Here is a 21,974-nt window from a genome sequence, read left to right as displayed (position 1 = left end):
AGGGGAATTTTCACCCCACAAGTCCCTGATGGGACAACAGGGTTGGGCTGTGCTCCCGTGGGGCAAGTGGGGGGGTCCTGGGGGTCCACATAGGGGGTCCCAATGGGGGTGTCCCAGTGGGGAGGGGTCCTGGGGGTCCCAATGGGAGGGTCCCAATGGGGGGGGGGGGGGGAGTCCCAGTGGGGAGGGGTCCTGGAGGTCCCAGTGGGGAGGGGTTCTGGGGGTCCCAATGGGAGGGTCCCAGTGGGGAGGGTCCTGGGGGTCCAAATGACGGGGGTCCCAGTGGGGGAATCCCAACTGGGGGGGGGTCCTGGGAGTCCCAGTTGGGGGATCCCATGGGGGGAGTCCCAATGGGAGGGTCCCAGTGGTCGGGGGTCCCAATGGTGGGGTCCCAATGTGGGGGTCCCGGGGTTCCCACCGTGGGGGTGCCAGTGAGGTGGTCCCAATGGGGGAGTCCCAGTGAGGGGCTCCCTTCCCGCTCACGCTGTCGCCGCGCCTCACTACGCATGCGCGCCCAGAAGCTGCTGGAAGGGCAGCGGGGCGGGGGCGCGCGCGGGGGGGCGGGGGCGCGCTCGGGGCCCGCGCACGCGCGCTCGGCGGCGGCGGGAGGGCCGTGAGGGGAGGGGAGGAAGAGGAGGAGGAGGAGGCGGCGGCGGCGGCGGCGCGCGCGGGGATTTTGCTGCGTCACCACGGGCCGAGCGCTGCGCGGGGCATTGTGGGAGCGAGGCCGCGCCAGAGCCCCCGAGCCCGCCCGGAGCCGCCACCGGAGCGTCCACCGGAACCCCCCCCCCTCCCTCCGGAACCCTCCCGGTACTGCCCAAGCACGAGCCGCGACACCGCCCGGAGCCTTCCGCACCCCCTCAGGAGCGCCCGCCGGAGCCGTCGCCATCCGCCATGTGAGGCCCGGGGATGGGAGCGGCGCGGGAAGGCCCCGCCAGGCCCCGGCGCTGCCGCGGGAGCCGCCCCGGCGCCGCCGAGCGCGGGCTGACCTTGGGCTCTGAGGGGGTTTGTCCCGGTCACCGTGTGGGCCCGGTTACCGCGTGTACCGGGATGGGGCGGGATGTGCCGCTGTGGGTTATAATGGGGCGTTCGGGGGGTGTCACGCCTTTCTCGGTGCCCACCGGTACCGGGCCAAAACTCCCGGTAAGTAACGCGTGGAACAATCCAGAGCGAGAAAATCTGTTTGTAAACTTGGGATTTTCACCCTGAAATCCGTCCCTGCCTTTTGCGCTGGCCGTGAAAGCGTCCAAGGCCAGGGCTTGGAACGGGATGGGCTTGAAGGTTTTTTTCCAGCCCAAACCATTCCAGAATTCCGTGAAAAACGGAGAAATAACGAAAAAACCCCTCAGGAAGGGGTGGAGAAGCACGGAAAGCCCCGGGGCAGGCGCGGTGCTGCAGGTGAGCCGCTGGATTTGTCTCCACGTGCATCCCGAGCGGGTTCCCGCGTTCCTTAATTCATCTTTTTATTTCAAATTCTCCAAGGAATTTAATTTAGGGGCCACTCAAAAGCAAAGCTCTGGTGGATGTGAGTGTCCCTTCGAGAACAAGCAGAGTTTTGTGTGTCCAGGGTAACGCTGAAGAGGAAAAACTGGCTGGGAAGGAAAAGCTGCAGGCAGCTCCAGTGGCAGAACAAACCACCAGAGAGCAAAGTTAAATGGGATTTCGGGGGAAAAAATTGAAAAATTCCTCTTTCTGAGGATGCTGAGGCACTGGGATGGATTTTCCAGAGGGTGTCCCTGCACATGGCAGGGGGCTGAATGAGCTTCAAGGTTTTTTCCAACCCAGACCATTCCAGAATTCCATGAAAAATAGCAAAAAAACCTCTGAGGAATGGGTGGAGAAGCACAGAAAGCCCCAAGCAGGATCCCATGCTCCTTAATTAATATTTTTATTTAAAATTCTCCAAGGAATTTAATTTAGGGCCACCCAAAAGCGAAGCTCTGGTGGATGTGAATGTTCCCTCAAGAACAAGCAGAGTTTTGTGTGTCCAGGGTAACACTGAGGAGGAAAAACTGGCTGGGAAAGAAAAGCTGCAGGCAGCTCCAGTGGCAGAACAAGGGTTTCAAACCAGATTTTGAGGGAAAAAAATAAAAAATTCCTCTTCCTGAGGGTGGTGAGGCACTGGGATGGATTTTCCAGAGGGTGTCCCTGCACATGAATGAGCTTCAAGGTCCCTCCCAACCCAAACCATTCCATGATTTTGTGACCTCTCCATGCCTGGCTTGAAGGATTGGAGGCAGCAGCAATTCCTGAGGTTTTGTTTTGTCAGAAATTGTGATTGAGGATTAATTGCTGAGTTTTTGGTGCCTTTTCCTCAGCCAGGCTTTTACTTTTCTTCTGAAACCTTAAAGAGTGGAGGTGCTTCATCTTAATGTGAGTGAAAGTGAGAAAACTGTGATTAAATTGGAGTTTTTTTCGTGTAATTTCTGTAAATTTCATCATCCTGAAACTGCATCTGCATGGGATGGTCTGAAATCTAAAATGAGGCTTTTTTAATGATGAAAAAAAAGCACATTTTCAATGTGTAAAAATTAAAGGAAAAATTATTTTGTAAAACAGGTTTTATTGCTGTCTAGGAGGGGAAAATCTTGTTGAGGGCCTGATTTCTGCAATGTCCTCAAGCTGTCAGGAGATAAAAATGGGATTCCAAAGGCACAGAATAGAGAGAAAACATGAAAAGAGGTTTGGGAACTTCCTCAGTGCCACAAATGGGGAAATTTGAGATTCCAGTGGTCCCAGAAACCAGAATTTATCCAGGGATAATCCTTGAGGGCTCTGTGGTGAAGCTGAGCCTCCACATTGCTGGGAACCTTCTAGAACCTGGCCCACAGTGCTGGAATAACAATTCCCATCAGAATGTCCCAAAATCACAGGTGGATGGGACACAGGAAATCTCATAAATTCTAAATTCCCTTTCAGGAAATCCCAAAAATCACAGGTGGATGGGGCAGAGAAAAGCCTCTAAATTCTAAATTTAATTTCAAGAAATCCCCAAAATCACAGGTGGATGGGGCAGAGGAAATTCCCTAAATTCCCTTTCAGGAAATCCCAAAATCAAAGGTGGATGGGACAGAGGAAGTCTCATAAATTCTAAATTTACTTTCAAGAAGTCTCAAAAATCACAGGTGGATGGGACAGAAGAAATCCCCTAAATTCCCTTTCAGGAAATCCCAAAATCACGGGTGGATGGGACAAAGGAAATCCTCTAAATTCTAAATTTACTTTGAAGAAATCCCCAAAATCACAGGTGGAGAACACAAAGGAAATCCTCTAAATTCCTTTTCAAGAAGTCCCCAAAATCATAGGTGGATGGGACAAAGGAAATCTCATAAATTCTAAATTTAATTTCAGGAAATCCCCAAAATCACAGGTGGATGGGACAAAGGAAATCCTCTAAATTCGAAATTTACTTTGAAGAAAGTCCCCAAAATCACAGGTGGATGGGCAGAAGAAATCCTCTAAATTCTAAATTCCCTTTCGGGAAATCCCAAAATCAGAGATGGATGGGACAGAATGAATCCTCTAAATTCTAAATTCCCTTTCAAGAAATCCCAAAAATCACAGGTGGATGGGACAGAGGAAATCCCCTCAATTTCAAATTCCCTTTTAAACATTTAAATTCCCTTTTCTTTCCCAAATCCCATGGATGGGTGCTGGATAACCTTGACAAGCTGAGCTCCCTCAGGTGCCAGAACAGGAGAATTTCACTAAAACAGGAGAATTTCACTAAAACAGGAGATTTTCACTGGGAGCACATGCAGGGCTCCCCTTGGGAGCTCCTTCTCTCCTGGGAATCCTTTTCAGGAAGTCCCCAAAATCACAGGTGGATGGGACAGAAGAAATCCTCTAAATTCCCTTTTAGGGAGTCCCAAAAATCAAAGGTGGGTGAGACAGAGGAAATCCTCTAAATTCTAAATTCCCTTTCAAGAAATCCCAAAAATCACAGGTGGATGGGACAGATGAAATCCCCTCAATTTCAAATTCCCTTTTAAACATTTAAATTCCCTTTTCTTTCCCAAATCCCATGGATGGGTGCTGGATAACCTTGACAAGCTGAGCTCCCTCAGGGTTTGGATGAGCATTTTGGAGCTCTAAAGGTGCCAAACCAGGAGATTTTCACTAAAACTGGAGATTTTCACTGGGAGCACGTGCAGGGCTCCCCTTGTGAGCTCCTTCTCCTGGGAATCTCTGTGTGGGCAGAATTTAAAAGGAGCTCTCCAGCAGGTCCTGCCTTACTGGTTTGAACTGGTGAGTCCTGGTGGGGCTCACTGGGAGGGTTTCACCTCCTCCCTTTGGGAGGGTGAGATTGGAAAAGGAGATAAAAGAGGAGAGGCAGCTTCAGCACGTTCTGGGTGCTCTCGGGGTGAATTCCCAGGAGAGCAGGGCAGGTTTGGGGTCAGAAATCTGAAATTGGGAAAATTAAGTTCCAGAAACCTGGAACCAGAATTATGGCAGAGATCTGGGATCTCTCTGCTTTGCAGTTTGGACGTGTGAGCTGAGTGGGAATTTCTGGGATTGCTGTGAGTTCTGTTGGTGCCTCAAATCCCTGATCCTGGTGGAGCTGCTGAGGTCACAGAGTGTCTTGGGGTGAATTCCCAGGGAAGCAGGGCAGGTTTGGGTTCAGAAATCTGAATTATGGCAGAGTAAAACTCATCTGGGATCTCTCTGCTCTGCATCTTGGATGTGTGTGTGTAGCCTGGAGTGGGATTTTTGGGAGGTCACAGGTTCTGAGCACTCTCAGGGTGAATTCCCAGGAAAGCAGGGCAGGTTTAGGGTCAGAAATTTGGAATTGGGAAAATTAAGTTCCTGAAACCTGGAACCAGAATTATGGCAGAGTAAAACTCATCTGGGATCTCTCTGCTCTGCAGCTCAGATATGGGATTGCTGTGAGTTCTGTTGGTGCCTCAAATCCCCAATCCTGGAGGAGCTGCTGAGGTCACGGGTCTCAGGGTGAATTCCCAGGAGAGCAGCACAGTTTTAGGTTCAGAAATGGGAATTATGGCCAAATAAAAAAACTCACCAGGGAGGGATCTTTCTGCTGTCCAACTTACACATGTCAGCTGAATGGGGATTTTTGGGAGCCCTGTGAGTTCTCTTGGTGCCTCAAATCCCTGATCCTGGTGGAGCTGCTGAGGTCATGGATCTTGGGGTGAATTTCCAGGAAAACAGCACAGTTTTAGGTTCAGAAATGTGAATTATGGCTGAGTAAAACTCATCTGGGACCGTGCTGCTGTCCAGCTTGGATGTGAGAGCTGAGTGGGAATTTCTGGGAGCTCTGAGAGTTCTCTTGGTGCCTCAAATCCCTGATCCTGGTGGAGCTGCTGAGGTCACGGGTCTTGGGGTGAATTCCCAGGAAAGCAGGGCAGGTTTAGGTTCAGAAACTTGGAATTATGAAAATTAAGTTCCTGAAACCTGGAACCAGAATTATGGCAGAGTCAGACTCATCTGGGATCTCTGCTCTGGAGCTCTGACCTGTGAGCTGAGTGGGAATTTCTGGGATTGCTGTCAGTTCTGTTGCTGCCTCAAATTCCTGGTGGAGCTCCTGAGGTCACCAAGTGTCTTGGGGTGAATTCCCAGGAAAACAGGGCAGGTTTAGGTTCAGAAACCTGGAATTAGGAAAATTAGGTTCCAGAAACCTGGAACCAGAGTTATGGCTGAGTAAAACTCCTCTGGGATCTTGCTGCTGTCCAGCTCGGATCTGTGTGTGTAACCTTGAGCTGAATGGGATTTCTAGGAGGTCACAGGTTCTGAGAACTCTCAGGGTGAATTCCCAGGGAAGCACGGCAGGTTTGGGTTCAGAAACCTGGAATTAGGAAAATTAGGTTCCAGAAACCTGGAAACAGAATTATGGATGAGTAAAACTCATCTGGGATCTTGCTGCTGTCCAGCTTGGACATGGGAGCTGAGTGGGATTTCTGGGAGCTCTCTGAGTTCTGTTGGTGCCTCAAATCCCTGATCATGGTGGAGCTACTGAGGTCACAGGGTGAATTCCCAGGAAAGCAGCACAGTTTTAGGTTCAGAAATCTGAATTATGGTTGAGTAAAACTTATGTGGGATCTTGCTGCTGTCCAGCTCAGCTGCGTGAGCTGAATGGGATTTCTGGGAGTGCTGAGTTTTGCTGGTGCCTCAAATCCCTGATCCTGGTGGAGCTGCTGAGGTCACAGAGTGTCTTGGGGTGAATTCCCAGGAAAGCAACACAGATAAAGGTTCAAAAATGTGAATTATGGCTGAGTAAAACTTATCTGGGATCTCTCTGCAGTCCAGCTCAGACATAGCTGAGTGGGGCTTCTGGGACCATTCTTGAGTTGTTGGTGCCTCAAATCCCCAATCCTGGTGGAGCTGCTGAGGTCACGGGTTCTGAGCATTCTCAGGGTGAATTCCCAGGAAAGCAGGGCAGGTTCGGGTTCAAAAATGTGAATTATGGATGAGTAAAACTCATCTGGGATCTTGCTGCTGTCCAGTGTCAGCTGAATGGGATTTTTGGGACCACTCAAGAGTTCTCTTGGTGCCTCAAAATCCCTGATCCCGTTGGAGCTGCTGAGGTCTTGGGGTGAATTCCCAGGAAAGCAGGTCAGGTTTAGGTTCAGAAATGTGAATTATGGCTGAATAAAACTTACATGGGATCTCACTGCTGTCCAACTTACACATGTGAGCTGAGTGGGATTTCTGAGACCACTCAGAGTTCTCTTGGTGCCTCAAATCCCTGATCCCGTTGGAGCTGCTGAGGTCACAGGTCTTGGGGTGAATTCCCAGGAAAACAGCACAGATGAAGGTTCAAAAATGTGAATTTTGGCCGAGTCAGACTTGTTTGGGATCCCTGTGCTCTGCAGCTTGGATGTGTGAGCCGAGTGAGGTTCTGGGACCACTCAGAGTTCTGTTGGTGCCTCAAATCCCCGATCCCGTTGGCGCTGCCGAGGTCCCAGCTGGGATGGAATCTCCTCCCTGGGCAGGCTGGAGATGTCTCCATGTCTCCATGTCCCCAGTTCCCCCCCTCTCCATGTCCCCAATTCCCCCTCTCTCCATGTCCCCCTCTCTCCATGTCCCCATCTCTCCATCTCTCCATGTCCCCATCTCCCCATGTCCCCATCTCTCCATGTCCCCAATTCCCCCTCTCTCCATGTCCCCTTCTCTCCATGTCCCCACATCCCCCTCTCTCCATGTCCCCCTCTCTCCATGTCCCCCCTCTCTATGTCCCCATGTCCCCCTCTCTCCACGTCCCCAATTCCCCCTCTCTCCATGTCCCCATCTCCCCATGTCCCCCTCTCTCCATCTCTCCATGTCCCCCTCTCCATGTCCCCATGTCCCATCTGTCCATGTCCCCATGTCTCCATCTCTCCATGTCCCATCTCCCCACGTCCCCAACTCCCCATGTCCCCATCTCTCCATGTCCCCATCTCTCCATGTCCCCATGTCTCCATGTCCCCATGTCCCCAATTCCCCATCTCGCCATGTCCCCAATTCCCCCTCTCTCCATGTCCCCATGTCCCCATGTCTCCATGTCCCCCTGTCCCCAATTCCCCCTCTCTCCATGTCCCCATCTCCCCATGTCCCCCTCTCTCCATCTCTCCATGTCCCCCTCTCTCCATCTCTCCATGTCCCCCTGTCCCCAATTCCCCCTCTCTCCATGTCCCCATCTCTCCATCTCCCCATGTCCCCATCTCTCCATGTCCCCATGTCCCCAATTCCCCCTCTCTCCATGTCCCCCTCTCTCCATGTCCCCATCTCTCCATCTCCCCACGTCCCCATCTCTCCATGTCCCACTCTCTCCATCTCTCCATGTCCCCAATTCCCCATCTCTCCATGTCTCCATGTCCCCCTGTCCCCATCTCTCCATGTCCCCCTCTCTCCATGTCCCCATGTCCCCAATTCCCCATCTCCCCATGTCCCCATCTCTCCATGTCCCCCTCTCTCCATCTCTCCATGTCCCCATGTCCCCAATTCCCCCTCTCTCCACGTCCCCATCTCTCCATCTCCCCACGTCCCCATCTCTCCATGTCCCCAATTCCCCCTGTCCCCATGTCCCCCTGTCCCCATCTCTCCACGTCCCCCTCTCTCCACGTCCCCATCTCTCCATGTCCCCCTGTCCCCATGTCCCCCTGTCCCCCTCTCTCCACGTCCCCATTGAGAGCTGGCAATTGTTGTCCCCACCCGTCGCGGTGTCACCCAGGCAGGGACACCGAGATTTCTGTCACCAACAGAGCTGGGCCAGGGTCCCAAGTGCCCCAAACTGGGATATTGGGAGAAATTAATTAAATAATAATAATAAATTCAATAAATTCAATAATAACTAAATTAAAGAAGATACTAAGATGGGATATTGTGATACATTCATTAAGTAAATTAAATAACAACAATAATAGTAATAATAATAATTATTATTTTATAATAATAATTTTATAATAATGGAATATTAGGAGAAATTAAACATAATAATACAATAATAAATTAATTAAATAATGGGATATTGGGATAAATTAAATAATAATAATTTAAATAAATCAAATAATAAATAAATAAAAGAAGATACTGAGATAGGATATTGTGATACATTCATTAAGTAAATTAAAAAATAATAATTTTATAATAATAAATAATGGAATATTAGGAGAAATTAAATAAATAAAATTAGAATTGAATAATGTGGTATTGGCAGAAATTATTTAAATAATAATGATAAATTAAATATTAAATAAAATAAATTTAATAATGAGGTATTGGCAGAAATTAATTAAATAATAATAAATTAGATAATAAATAAAATAAATAAATAATGGGATATTGGGAGAAATTAATTAAATAATAATAAATTAAATAAAATAAATAATTTGAGTAATGGGATATTGGGAGAAAATAATTAAATAATAGTAATAAATTAAGGAATAAATAAATAATGGTATATTGGGGAAAATTAATTAAATTATAATAATAATAAATTAAATAAATTAAATAAATTAAATAAAATAAATAAATTGATTAATGGGATATTTCTCAATGAACATTCCCTGAAATGCTGCTCTGAGGTTTGCACCCCTGGAACAGCTGAAACTTGAGGCTGAATTCAGAATCCCTTAAATAAATTAAATAATAAATTAATTAATTAAGCCATTTAGGTTTTAACTCTTTGTGTGACTTATTCCAAATAAATAATTTTTTTATTCCATCTCCTCTGTTTCTTCCAAATACATCTTTTTTATTCCATCTTTCTCTTTCCAACTCAAATCCTCTTTAAACAACAACGCAGTAACCTCAAAATGCAGATTTGAATTGCAGAAATGATAATTTTTATTAAATTTTTAATTAAAAATTAATATTTTTGTGGCCCACAGGCAGCCTGCCTCTGCCAAGTGGTACGACCGGAGGGATTACGTGTTCGTGGAGTTCTGTGTGGAGGACAGCAAAGATGTAAATGTCAATTTTGAAAAGTCCAAACTCACCTTCAGGTCAGCAATTCAGGCACAAAAACCGGCAAAATATTGATTTATTTTGGGGCTAAATTGGGATTTGTTTTGGGGTTAAATATTGATTTATTTTGGGGCTAAATTCGGATTTATTTTGGGGTTAAATATTATTTTTGGGGTTAAATATTGACTTATTTTGGCGCTAAATTCTGATTTTTTGGGGCTAAATTCTGATTTATTTTGGGGCTAAATTCTGATTTATTTTGGGGCTAAATTCGGATTTATTTTGGGGTAAAATATTAATTTTTTGGGGTTAAATATTGATTTATTTTGGGGCTAAATTCTGATTTTTTGGGGCTAAATTGTGATTTGTTTTGGGGTTAAATATTGATTTATTTTGGGGCTAAATTCGGATTTATTTTGGGGTTAAATATTAATTTTTTGGGGTTAAATATTGATTTATTTTGGGGCTAAATTCTGATTTTTTGGGGCTAAATTCCGATTTGTTTTGGGGTTAAATATTGATTTATTTTGGGGCTAAATTCGGATTTATTTTGGGGTTAAATATTATTTTTGGGGTTAAATATTGACTTATTTTGGGGCTAAATTCTGATTTTTGGGGCTAAATTCTGATTTATTTTGGGGTTAAATATTGATTTATTTTGAGGCTAAATTCTGATTTATTTTGGGGTTAAATATTATTTTTTTGGGGCTAAATTCTGATTTATTTTGGAGCTAAATAATTTATTTTGCGGCTAAATTCTGATTTATTTTGGGGTTAAATATTGATTTATTTGGTTTAATATTTATTGGGTTAAATATTTATTTATTTGGGTTAAATATTTATTTAACCCAATAAATTTAAATATTATTTATTGGGTTAAATATTTATTTGGTTTAATACTGATTTATTTTGATGCTAAATTCTGATTTATTTTGGGGCTAAATTCTGATTTATTTTGGGGTTAAATATTGATTTATTTTGGAGCTAAACAATTTATTTTGGGACTAAATACTGATTTATTTTGGGATAAAATATTGATTTATTTGGTTTAATATTTATTGGGTTAAATATGTATTTGGTTTAATACTGATCTGTTTTGGGGTTAAATATTGATTTATTTTGGGGCTAAATTCTGATTTATTTTGGGCTAAATACTGATTTATTTTGGGGTTAAATAATTTATTTTGGGGCTAAATACTGATTTTTTTTTTGAGCTAAATATTGATTTTTTGGCGTTAAATATTGATTTATTTTTGAGGCTAAATATTGGTTTATTTTGGGGCGAAATTCTGATTTATTTTGGAGTTAAATATTGATTTATTTGGTTTAATATTTCTTGGGTTAAATATTTATTTATTTGGTTTAATACTGATTTATTTTGGGGCTAAATACTGATTTATTTTGGAGCTAAATTCTGATTTCTTTTTCTCTTGCAGTTGTCTTGGAGGAAGTGATAACTTTAAACATTTAAATGAAATCGATCTTTTTAATAATATCGATCCAAATGTGAGTATCCTCCTGAATTCTTGATGTTTGTCCAGAGAAATTGCAAATATTCCATTTTTTTAAAATTATTCAATGCCATTTTGGCCCGGTGGAAGGTGGCAGGAATTTGGAATTTGGGTTTTAATATCATTCCAATTTGGGTTTTAATTTCATTTCCAACCCAAACCAAATCTTAGTTTTGAGATCCTAAAAAATATCAGTTTTTTAGGCTGCTCTTAAGATTTTATTCCTTAAAAATAAGAATATATAAAATTATATTCCTTAGTTTTGAGATCCTAAAAAATATCAGTTTTTTAGGATGCTCTCAAGATGTTATTCCATAAAAATAAGAATATATAAAATTATATTCCTTAGTTTTGAGATGCTAAAAAATATCAGTTTTTTAGGCTGCTCTCAAGATTTTATTCCTTAAAAATAACAATATATAAAATTACATTCCTTAGAACTGAGGTCCTAAAAAATACCAGTTTTTTAGGCTGCTCTCAAGATGTTATTCCTTAAAAATAAGAAATATATAAAATTCTATTCCTTAGTTTTGAGATCCTAAAAAATATCAGTTTTTTAGGCTGCTCTCAAGATTTTATTCCTTAAAAATAACAATATATAAAATTACATTCCTTAGAACTGAGGTCCTAAAAAATACCAGTTTTTTAGGCTGCTCTCAAGATTTTATTCCTTAAAAATAACAATATATAAAATTACATTCCTTAGAACTGAGATCCTAAAAAATATCAGTTTTTTAGGCTGCTCTCAAGATTTTATTCCTTAAAAATAAGAATATATAAAATTACATTCCTTAGAACTGAGGTCCTAAAAAATATCAGTTTTTTAGGCTGCTCTCAAGATGTTATTCCATAAAAATAAGAATATATAGAATTATATTCCTTACATAAAAGTTCCAAATCAGATCCAAGAAAGTTTCTCCAGGGGGTACAAGGAATAAGGGGAGAGGTGCAGATAAAGGAAGGATATTTTAATAAAAGATAAAAGATTTTTAATATTTTTTTCAGGAATCAAAGCATAAAAGAACAGACAGATCCATCTTGTGCTGTTTACGAAAAGGAGAATCTGGTCAGGCATGGCCAAGGTTAACAAAAGAGAGGGCAAAGGTGGGTTTTAATTTCATTTTTTAAAAATTAAAAACTATTTAATTTTATATTATCTTTTCTTTTATTTTATATTTTATTTATAATATATAAAATATGTATATAATAATATGTAATATATATCATTAATATTATATATTTATATTATAAATAATATATAAAATAATATAATATTAATTATGGTAATCTATATATAAATATATAAAATGTATATATTTTAATATAATGTATTTATATATTTATATATAATTAATATATTTTATATATTTATATAAAATATATAAATATACATTTATATATAGTTAATATATATAATTAATTTATATAGTTAATATATAATATACAATATATTATATATAATATACATAAAATCATACATATATATATAATTTATATATTTATATATAATTAGTTATATGTTATATTTATTTAATTAAATTAATTAAATTAAATATAAGTTAATTTATATAATTAAATAAATATAATATATATTTATGTTTAATTAATAATATATATTTTTAAAAATATAATTATATTTTAAATATATATTATATATATATAAATATGTATATTTAAAAAATATATTTTATATCATATTTAGTGAATATTTGGGTCATGTTCAAATTCTGGAGCAATTTTAGGTCAGTTTTCCTGCTCCTGATCCCACAGCAGCTCTGGTTAACCTGTTCTAAGTGACAGCCACACATTTCCTTGTCCTGAAATAATTCCTTGTCCTGAAATAAATAATTCCTTGTCCTGAAATAATTCCTTGTCCTGAAACAATTCCTTGTCCTGAAACAATTCCTTGTCCTGAAATAATTCCTTGTCCTGAAACAATTCCTTGTCCTGAAATAAATAATTCCTTGTCCTGAAACAACTCCAGCTCAACTGGCTCAGCGTGGACTTCAACAACTGGAAAGACTGGGAGGATGATTCAGATGAAGACATGTCCAACTTCGATCGTTTTTCTGAGGTGAGCAATAGTGGGGGCCTGAACATTTGTATTGTTCGAACAGCAGTAAGAACCCAACAGCTGAAATGTGCTGAGTGTTGTGGTGTGCTGTGATGTCCCATTTTGGACTTCCAGGTCACTTCCCCAGGTGTGCCTGTACCTCTGTCCTTTCCCCCTTGCCCCCATGCTGAGTTCTGTCAATCAGGTTTAACATTCCAGCAAGGCGTCGTGTGGTTGGTCAAGTTCAAAGGATGCCCCTCATGCCCAGAGGTCATTGGCCTGTCTGGGTGTCATCTTCCCCTGAGACCCCGCCCCTCTCACCTGGTTGGTGGCTCACCTGTACCTCCCCTCCCCCTGTCCCTGAGCTTAAAAGGTGAATCAGACCATACAGTCAAGATTCTGTTGGAGCAGTTGCTCACGTTCAGACCTCTGCAACCATGGAATAAACCTCTGGACATTAAACCCTCCAGCAGAATCCATCCTTTTTCTCTTCACCATCGCCTGAAGGTATTCCTCCTGAGGTAAACGGGGTTCCAACAAGCCTGGACTTGTTCAGTGCCCAGCTGCAATCTCCAGCAAGCCAAGGTATCTCTGGGGTGACACACCACAGTTGCTGCCTTTGGCCCAGCAGCGAGGGCCAGACTGGCCCAGGCACAATCTAACTGGTAATATTGGGAGCCTTATTCCAGTAAGTGAGAATTCTGTGCATTGGCTCAGTGGGTCCTGGCTGTTCTAAATGAGTCCCAGCTGCCAAGTCCTTGGTTGGGATAGCTGGGATTAAAGGGGTGGGCTGAGAGCCCTGGAGGAGCCCCTGTGAAACCATGAGGGACTGCACACGGCATGGTAGAAAACCAGCTGGAAGGTATGGACTTTAGGAATATAATAACAGCAGTATGGGACTTTAGGAATATAATAACAGCAGTATGGGACTTTAGGAATATAATAACAGCAGTATGGGACTTTAGGAATATAATAACAACAGTATGGGACTTTAGGAATATAATAACAGCAGTATGGGACTTTAGGAATATAATAACAGCAGTATGGGACTTTAGGAATATAATAACAGCAGTATGGGACTCTAGAAATACGATAATAACAATAAGAGTGTAACAATTGGTGACCCCGACGTGATGGAGGAAAAATGCAGCCTGGGAGCTGTGCAGTTATGCAAATACAATATCTAGATTGTATTTGAATATATGTGTTACTAATAGAAAAAGGGGGAAATGTACTGAGAGTCCTGTGTATTGGCTCAGTGGGTCCCAGCTATTCTAAATGAGCCACAGCTACCAAGTCTTGGTTGGGCAGCAGCTGTGGCTGGTAAAGATGGCTGGGATAAAAGGGGTGGGTTGAGAGCCCTGGAGGAGCCCCTGTGAAACCATGAGGAGCTGTGCTAGAGAGAAGAACTGCATGGTAGAAAACCAGCGAGAAGGTATGGGCTTTAAGAATATAACAACAACAGTATGGGACTCCAGAAATACGGTAATAACAATAAGAATGCAGCAACTGGTGACCCCGACGTGATGGAGGAACATGCAGCCTGGGAGCTGTGCAGTTCTGCAGCCTGGGAGCTGTGCAGTTCTGCAGCCTGCAGAGCTGTAGCAGCCTGGGAGCTGTGGAAGTTAAGCAGAAGAACACAGCTGTTGAATCAAGGAGCTGTGGCAGCCAGGAGCTGTCAGAAATGGCCTTTGAGCAAGAAGCTGTGTGTGTTGTACAAGGCCTTTGAGTCTCAGGATAAAACATGTATTGTAAAGAAATTAATATATTGTGTTTGAAAATCTCTATTGTATTTGAATAGAAAAGGGGGGAAATGTAGTAGGAGTCCTAGTGAATATCTAGATTGTATTTGAATATATGTGTTACTAATAGAAAAAGGGGGAAATGCCTGGGAGATGTGCAGTTATGCAAATACAATATCTAGATTGTATTTGAATATATGTGTTACTAATAGAAAAAGGGGGAAATGTACTGAGAGTCCTGGGCATTGGCTCAGTGGGTCCCAGCTATTCTAAATGAGCCACAGCTGCCACATCCTTGGTTGGGCAGCAGTAAAGATAACTGGGATAAAAGGGGTGGGCTGAGAGCCCTGGAGGAGCCCCTGTGAAACCATGAGGAGCTGCACAGCATGGACCAGAGAAGAGCAGCCAGAAGGTATGGACTCTTTAAGAAGATAATAACAACAAGGAATGAGAAATTTTTGGAGTTTTAGCAATAATTCCGAGGTTTTTGTGCTTTGTAATTCCTGCATGGGTGCAACTGATCTGTTATAATAAGGGGGGGTGATGATTTAGGATTGTTTAGGGTGGAATTGGGGTTGGTTTCACCCCAAAATGTGATTTTTGTGTCTCTGAGCAGATGATGAACAACATGGGAGGAGACGACGACGTAGACTTGCCAGAAGTAGATGGGGCAGATGATGTGAGTATGTTTGGTGTGGTGACACCTCAGGAGTGCTGCACTCACCCTGAGCACCAAAAAAGGCAAAAATAAACCCAAAATTTGTGATACCAGCTGGGGAGACCCTTTCCCTCTTCTCTGTGCAGTGAGGCCAAACTGAGCTCAGTAAATTCCTCAAAATTCAGATTTGGGAGCAGATTTGGGAATAGATTTGGGAGCAGATTTGGGAATGTTTGCTGGTGGGATGAGAGCTGTCTGCTCCACTTAAAGATTGTTTATTCTCCTTTCCAGGACTCACCAGACAGTGATGATGAAAGTAAGTTGGTTTTTGTTGTTTTTTGTTATTTTCTCCTCACACACCTGCTGAAGGGCAGATGTTCTTCATCCTGTCCACCAGCTAAAGCCAGACAAATCTAATCTGGGAAAGCCCCAAATCCCAGTTTGACCTTCCCAGGCTTTGGCTTTAGGAGCAGTACGTGCAGCATCCTGATATTTTCTTTAATTTATTTCTTTTTAATGCATTTCTTTTGTTATTATTGTATTATTATTTTATTTAATTCCTCCTAATATTCCATTATTTATTATTAGAAAATGATTATAAAATTATTCTTTTAAAATTTACTTAATGAATGTATCGCGATATCCCATCTTAGTATCTTCTTTAATTTATTCATTATTTAATTTATTATTATTCCCCAAAATTGATTGGAGGCCAGGTCATCTTGCTCATGTCCCTTGTGACATAAAAATGCCCTGAGAGCTTTTAAAAACCAACCAAGCAACAAATAAAAACCCACAAAACAACCCTAAAACAATTAATTCTCTTTTATTTTTTTTCATTTCTAGAAATGCCAGATCTGGAGTAAGGCAAAGTGTCGTCTTCAGGGTTTTGGGGAAAGAAGTTCATCACAACATTTCATAATTGAGATAAGAATTCCTGAGTTGATAAGCCCTAAAGGGAGATCCTGCATCCTTTAACCCATTTTCAGTCCATTTTAAATGGCTTTCACTGATGGTAGGTGTGTCCCATGGCACGGGGCGGTCTCAAAGCCACGAGAGGCAATAACAGTTCTGCATGAAAAGTTTTCCAAACTTCCAAAAAAAAGATAAAGAAAGATAAAAAACCATCAAACCAACCCAATTGAGGTGTAGGTAATCAATTGAGAAGAGTTGCAATAAAGTTTACAGAGCCTCCAATTACAATGGGAAAACACTGAATTAACAATGAGATGTTTAAATGAGTTTTTTTTTCCCCTTTTTTGTCCATTTATCCTGGGAACAAAACCACAAAATTTAAAAGTTCTTTTATCATTGGCTCCCCCAAAAAACAAAAATAAAATCCAGCAGGGCGAGGCACATCCCCTCCTGTTCCTATTAACAACAAAAAGTTCATTTTAAAAACAAAAAACTTCCAAATTTTCCTGGTTTTTGGTGTTGGAACCCCTTGATCCCGTGGTGTGACCCCCCCCAAACCTTTCTCCACCTCTTCCTCCTCCTCCTCCTCGCCCGGGGTGCGAGTTGGCTGTACATTGTTGCTTGTCAATCTGTACATTTTAGACCAAAATCGTATTTGCACTGTGGGTTTGGCAGCAAGTGACAGGACCGTGGAACCGGGCTGAAAAACCTCAATTTCTGTTCAGAGCAGCTGGGATTTTTTTAATGTCTGCATTCTTTCTAATAAACTGTTGAAGACTCCCTGGCTCTCCCTTCGGCCTGGGCCTGTGCATTCCTCAGCGCCGGGGGGGGAAAAATGGGGGGGGATCCCCTTTTTTGGGGTTCATGGGGTGGGATCCCCTTTTTTGGGAGGGCATTTGGGGTGGGATCCTCTTCTTTGGGGGAGGGGGATCCCCTTCTGTGGGGTTCAGTGGGGTGGGATCCCCTTTTTTGGGGGTTCTGTAGGGTGGGATCCCCTTTATTGGGGGGGTCAATGGGGTGGGATCTTCTATGGGGGGTCAGCAGGGTGGGATCCCCTTTTAAGGAGGGGTCATTGGGGTGGGATCTCCTTTTTGGGGGGGCACTTGGGGTGGGATCCTCTTCTTTTGGGGTTCAATGGGGTGGGATCTGCTTATTTGGGGGATTCAGTAGGATGGGATGTTCTGTGGCGGATCAGTGGTGTGGGATCCCCTTTTTTGGGGTTCAGTGGGGTGGGATCTTCAGTGGAGGGTCACTGGGGTGGAATCCCCTTCTGGGAGGGGTCAGTAGGGTGGGATCCTCTTGGGGTTCAGTGGGGTGGGATCCCTTTTTTAGGGGTGTTCTGTAGGGTGGGATCCCCATTTTTGGGGGGTTCAGTGGGGTGGTATCCCCTTCTTTGGGGAGTGTGATCCTCCTGTGTGTGGGATCAGTGTGGTGGGATCCCCTTTATGGGGGGATCAGTGTGGTGGGATCCCCTTTTTGGGGGGATCAGTGTGGTGGGATCCCCTTTTTGGGGGGATCAGTGGGGTGGGATCCCCTTTTTGGGGGAATCAGTGGGGTGGGATCCCCTTTTTGGGGGGATCAGTGGGGTGGGATCCCCTCTCACTGCGGACGAGCGATCCGGTTCCCCTCAGGCGGGTTAGGCCGGTGGGACCCCATCCCTCGGGGTACAGCACAGAAATGTTGCGGCGGTCCCCAGATCCCCGGGGGGGAGCAGTGGGGTGGGGATTTGCCCTCGTGGAGAAGGCAGAGCCCGGTGCACCGGGGCGGCCCCGAGGGCTCTACAGCGACACCGGAGCCGTGAGGCGGATACGGTGCCCGGGCGGGGCGGTGCTGTGACCCTCGGCCGTGCGGGGCGGGCACGGGCCCGGTGAGGGGAGGCCCCTGGGGGCGGTGCTGTGACCGGGGGTGGAGCGGGCCCGTCACGGCCCCGGTGCGGCCTCGGCCGCGGTCACGGCGCCCGCCCAAGGACAAGCGCGGGACACGTGCGCCGCCATTTCCGCTGACCTTCGCCCGGGACACGCCCCTTCCCACTGCGCCACCCTATCAGACCGCAGCGCGTTTTGATTGATGGATCCACAACCCAATCGCGACTAGGCGCAGCGCGAGCGCCGCATCGCGGTGACCAATGAGAGCGCGAATTCACGCAGCGCCTCTCCGCGAAGCAGCCAATGGGCGCGCGGTGCGGCGGTGACGCGCGGCTCGGCGGCCCCGCCCCGCGGGGGCCGTGAGGGGCGGGCGGGACGCGGGGCTCAGTCGGCGCCGCCATGTTGGGGCTCGCGGGTCGTTCCGCTGCCGCCGCCGCCGCCGCGGCCCGGCCGCTGCTGCCCCGCGGGGCCGCCCCGGGCCGGGATCTCTTCCCGCTGCTCCTCAGCCGCGGGGCCGCCCCGGCTGTCGCCGTCGGGGCGCGTGAGTGCGGGGCGGGCCGGGGTCACCTTGGGGCCTACGCGGGTGGGGGACGCGGGGTTCCGGTGCTTAAGGCCCCGGTACCGGGGTGGGTGTGCCGTGCTGAGCGGATGGGCTGCGGCAGAGGAGCTGCGGCTCCGGGGATGGGCGGGGGGGGGCTGCAGGGACTGCGGGTGTACCGGGGGAGGAGTCCTGGCTGCGCTGAGGGGAGGGGGCTCAGGGGGCCTTGGCAGCGCTGAGGGGGCTCTGGTAGCGCTGAGGGGGCTCAGGGGGCTTTGGTAGCGCATAGGAGGTCAGGGGGTCCAGGTATCACTGAGAGGATCGGGGGTTCTGGCAGCACTGAGAGGGCTGTGGTATCACTGAGGGGGTTCAAGGGGTCCTGGCAGAGCTGAGGGGCTCCGGGTGCTCCCACATCGGTCCCAGCCGCACCGAGGAGGGGCCTGGGTGGGTTAATGCTGCACCGAGCGGGCTGTGGGATCCATGGTCAGTTTAGGGGGTCCTGCGTGCACCCAGGGAGGTTCAGGGGTCTCGGGCACACCCCAAGGCTTGCAGGGCAGCCCCATCTACGCACCCGGAGCTGCCGTGCCCCGGCCGACCTTGACTCGTCCCTCTCTCCCCACCACAGGACGGGACTATGCCGCCCAGGCAGCCCCCGCGGCCAAGGCCGGCTCCTCCACCGGCCGCATCGTGGCCGTCATCGGCGCCGTGGTGGATGTGCAGTTCGACGAGGGGCTGCCCCCCATCCTGAACGCCCTTGAGGTGCAGGGCAGGGAGACGCGGCTGGTGCTGGAGGTCGCTCAGCACCTGGGTGAGCAGCTGGGGATATGGGAGGGGGGTTTCCTCCTGTGATGATGTTTTCAATGACTTTCGTTCTCCTGAGCTTGCTGAAGCCAAGGATTTCAATCTGAGGAGGAAAATGGCTGCCCGAGGGCTGCACGGCTCAGTTTTCCTCAGGGCTATTTTATTCCTGGCTGCTCCTCTTGGTTCTTTTCCCAGCACAGTGTGCCCTTGGCAGGGCCTGGGGAAGCCACCAGCAGCTGTCCCCAGGGTCAGCCTGAGGATGCTGTGGTGACCGTGCTGTCCTTGGGCCTCGGCAGGGGAGAACACCGTGCGCACCATTGCCATGGACGGTACGGAAGGGCTGGTGAGAGGACAGAAAGTTCTGGACTCTGGTGCTCCCATCCGCATCCCTGTGGGCCCTGAGACCCTGGGCAGGATCATGAATGTCATTGGGGAACCCATCGATGAGAGGGGCCCCATCACCACCAAACAGTGAGTGCTGAGGGGCTGGAGGGCACCCAGGTGTGAGCAGGGAGGTGGCTCTGGCTCCTCTGGGTCACAGCAGGGACTGTCCCCTGCCGGCCCCCAAGGTGGGGGGGCTCAGAGCAGCTGCCCACCCCCTTCTTCTCTTCTTCCTGCTGCAGGTTTGCTGCTATCCACGCCGAGGCCCCTGAGTTTGTGGAGATGAGCGTGGAGCAGGAGATCCTGGTGACAGGGATCAAGGTTGTGGATCTGCTGGCTCCCTATGCCAAGGGTGGCAAGATTGGTACGTATATACCCCCAGAGCAGGGGTTGGGTCTGGGGATGGTCCCTCTGGGATTTCCAGCAGTTCCTCTGGGGAATTTTTCCTTCACTGATGATTCACCCCATGACTTTCGTTCTCCTGAGCTTGCTGAAGCAACGCTTTTTATATCTGAGGAGGAAAGAGCTGAAGGGAGAGCCTGTGGGCAGCCAGGCCGGCTTGGGGCTCAGCAGAACCTTTATTTCCCCTTCTCCCAGGATTGTTTGGAGGTGCTGGTGTGGGCAAGACTGTGCTGATCATGGAGCTGATCAACAACGTGGCCAAGGCCCACGGTGGTTACTCGGTGTTCGCCGGCGTGGGCGAGAGAACCCGCGAGGGCAACGACTTGTACCACGAGATGATCGAGTCTGGGGTCATCAACCTCAAAGATGCCACTTCCAAGGTGTGCAGAGACCCTGAGGGAGGGTCAGCAGGGGAGCTTCTAGTGCCAGGTGTGGCAGTGCCACCGTGTTGACCCCATTGTCCCACCCGCAGGTCGCCCTGGTGTATGGGCAGATGAACGAGCCCCCGGGCGCCCGTGCCAGGGTGGCCCTGACAGGGCTGACGGTGGCCGAGTACTTCAGGGACCAGGAGGGTCAGGACGTGCTGCTCTTCATCGACAACATCTTCCGCTTCACCCAGGCTGGCTCCGAGGTCTGTGCTGGCCATGGGACATTTCACCTGTCCCCCACCTGCCCAGCCTCTCGTGCTGTGTCCCTCACGCTCTGTGCCCTCACAGGTGTCAGCCCTGCTGGGCAGAATCCCCTCAGCTGTGGGCTACCAGCCCACGCTGGCCACTGACATGGGCACCATGCAGGAGAGAATCACCACCACACGCAAGGGCTCCATCACCTCCGTGCAGGTGAGGGCAGGACCTCCCTCAGCATCCCAGGGAGCTGTGCCACCTGCCTGGCACCAACTGTCCCCTCCCCTCTGTGTCCCCAGGCTATTTACGTGCCAGCCGATGACTTGACTGACCCTGCACCTGCCACCACCTTTGCCCACTTGGATGCCACCACGGTGTTGTCCCGTGCCATCGCTGAGCTGGGCATTTATCCTGCCGTGGACCCCCTGGATTCCACCTCTCGTATCATGGACCCCAACATCGTGGGGCCTGAGCACTACGACGTGGCTCGGGGTGTGCAGAAAATCCTTCAGGTGAGGGGGCAGCCCCTCCCTCAGGTGGGTGTTTGGGTGGGGGGATCACCTCTGCCCGCTCACCCCCTGTGTGTCCCCCTGTCCCCAGGACTACAAGTCACTGCAGGACATCATCGCCATCCTGGGCATGGATGAGTTGTCCGAGGAGGACAAACTGACGGTGGCCCGAGCCCGCAAGATCCAGCGCTTCCTGTCCCAGCCCTTCCAGGTGGCCGAGGTCTTCACCGGCCACATGGGCAAGTTGGTGCCACTCAAAGAGACCATCAAGGGCTTCAAGCAGATCCTGGCAGGTGAGATGGCTCTCAGAGGGGTCTGGGGGTGCCTGGCTGAGCCTCCCACGCCCCTCCTGACACGTTTTATCCCCCCAGGTGAATATGACCACCTGCCTGAGCAGGCGTTCTACATGGTGGGGCCCATCGAGGAGGCGGTGGCCAAGGCAGAGAAGCTGGCAGAGGAACACGCCTGAGCCCCCCCTGAACACCCCCACAACATCCCCGGCTCCGCTGGGGCCGGACCCCCAGTATTTAACATTTCCAATAAAACATTGCTGAAAACGTTTGCAGGCTTTGTG

At 47.1% G+C, this 21,974-nt stretch overlaps 2 protein-coding genes and 2 non-coding genes across 4 annotated transcripts; all 4 read left to right on the top strand.

Annotated features, from left to right (window-relative positions):
• Positions 1 to 616: 616 nt before the first annotated feature.
• On the top strand, positions 617 to 17,061 carry PTGES3 (prostaglandin E synthase 3). The gene is made up of 8 exons (XM_059491302.1): positions 617 to 896; positions 9,327 to 9,440; positions 10,839 to 10,908; positions 11,919 to 12,017; positions 12,898 to 12,987; positions 15,325 to 15,387; positions 15,658 to 15,682; positions 16,213 to 17,061. Coding segments are annotated over exons 1-8 (483 nt in total). The 5' UTR covers positions 617 to 894; the 3' UTR covers positions 16,233 to 17,061.
• A 1,438-nt stretch (positions 17,062 to 18,499) lies between these two features.
• ATP5F1B (ATP synthase F1 subunit beta) lies at positions 18,500 to 21,961 on the top strand. Its single transcript, XM_059491289.1, has 10 exons — positions 18,500 to 18,687; positions 19,310 to 19,492; positions 19,782 to 19,956; positions 20,109 to 20,230; positions 20,464 to 20,648; positions 20,741 to 20,899; positions 20,985 to 21,107; positions 21,191 to 21,403; positions 21,492 to 21,693; positions 21,772 to 21,961. Exons 1-10 carry the CDS (start codon positions 18,546 to 18,548, stop codon positions 21,867 to 21,869), a joined length of 1,602 nt encoding a protein of 533 aa, XP_059347272.1. The 5' UTR covers positions 18,500 to 18,545; the 3' UTR covers positions 21,870 to 21,961.
• On the top strand, positions 19,524 to 19,597 carry LOC132085887 (small nucleolar RNA SNORD59). Its single transcript, XR_009420307.1, has one exon. It is a non-coding gene; the product is annotated as a small nucleolar RNA SNORD59 (small nucleolar RNA).
• On the top strand, positions 20,312 to 20,386 carry LOC132085886 (small nucleolar RNA SNORD59). Its single transcript, XR_009420306.1, has one exon. It is a non-coding gene; the product is annotated as a small nucleolar RNA SNORD59 (small nucleolar RNA).
• Positions 21,962 to 21,974: the final 13 nt, after the last annotated feature.

Source organism: Ammospiza nelsoni, chromosome 32 (assembly GCF_027579445.1).
Source record: "Ammospiza nelsoni isolate bAmmNel1 chromosome 32, bAmmNel1.pri, whole genome shotgun sequence".
Classification (NCBI taxonomy): domain Eukaryota; kingdom Metazoa; phylum Chordata; class Aves; order Passeriformes; family Passerellidae; genus Ammospiza; species Ammospiza nelsoni.
Note: the sequence above shows the minus strand (reverse complement) of the source record. Positions and strands in the feature narration are given on the sequence as shown.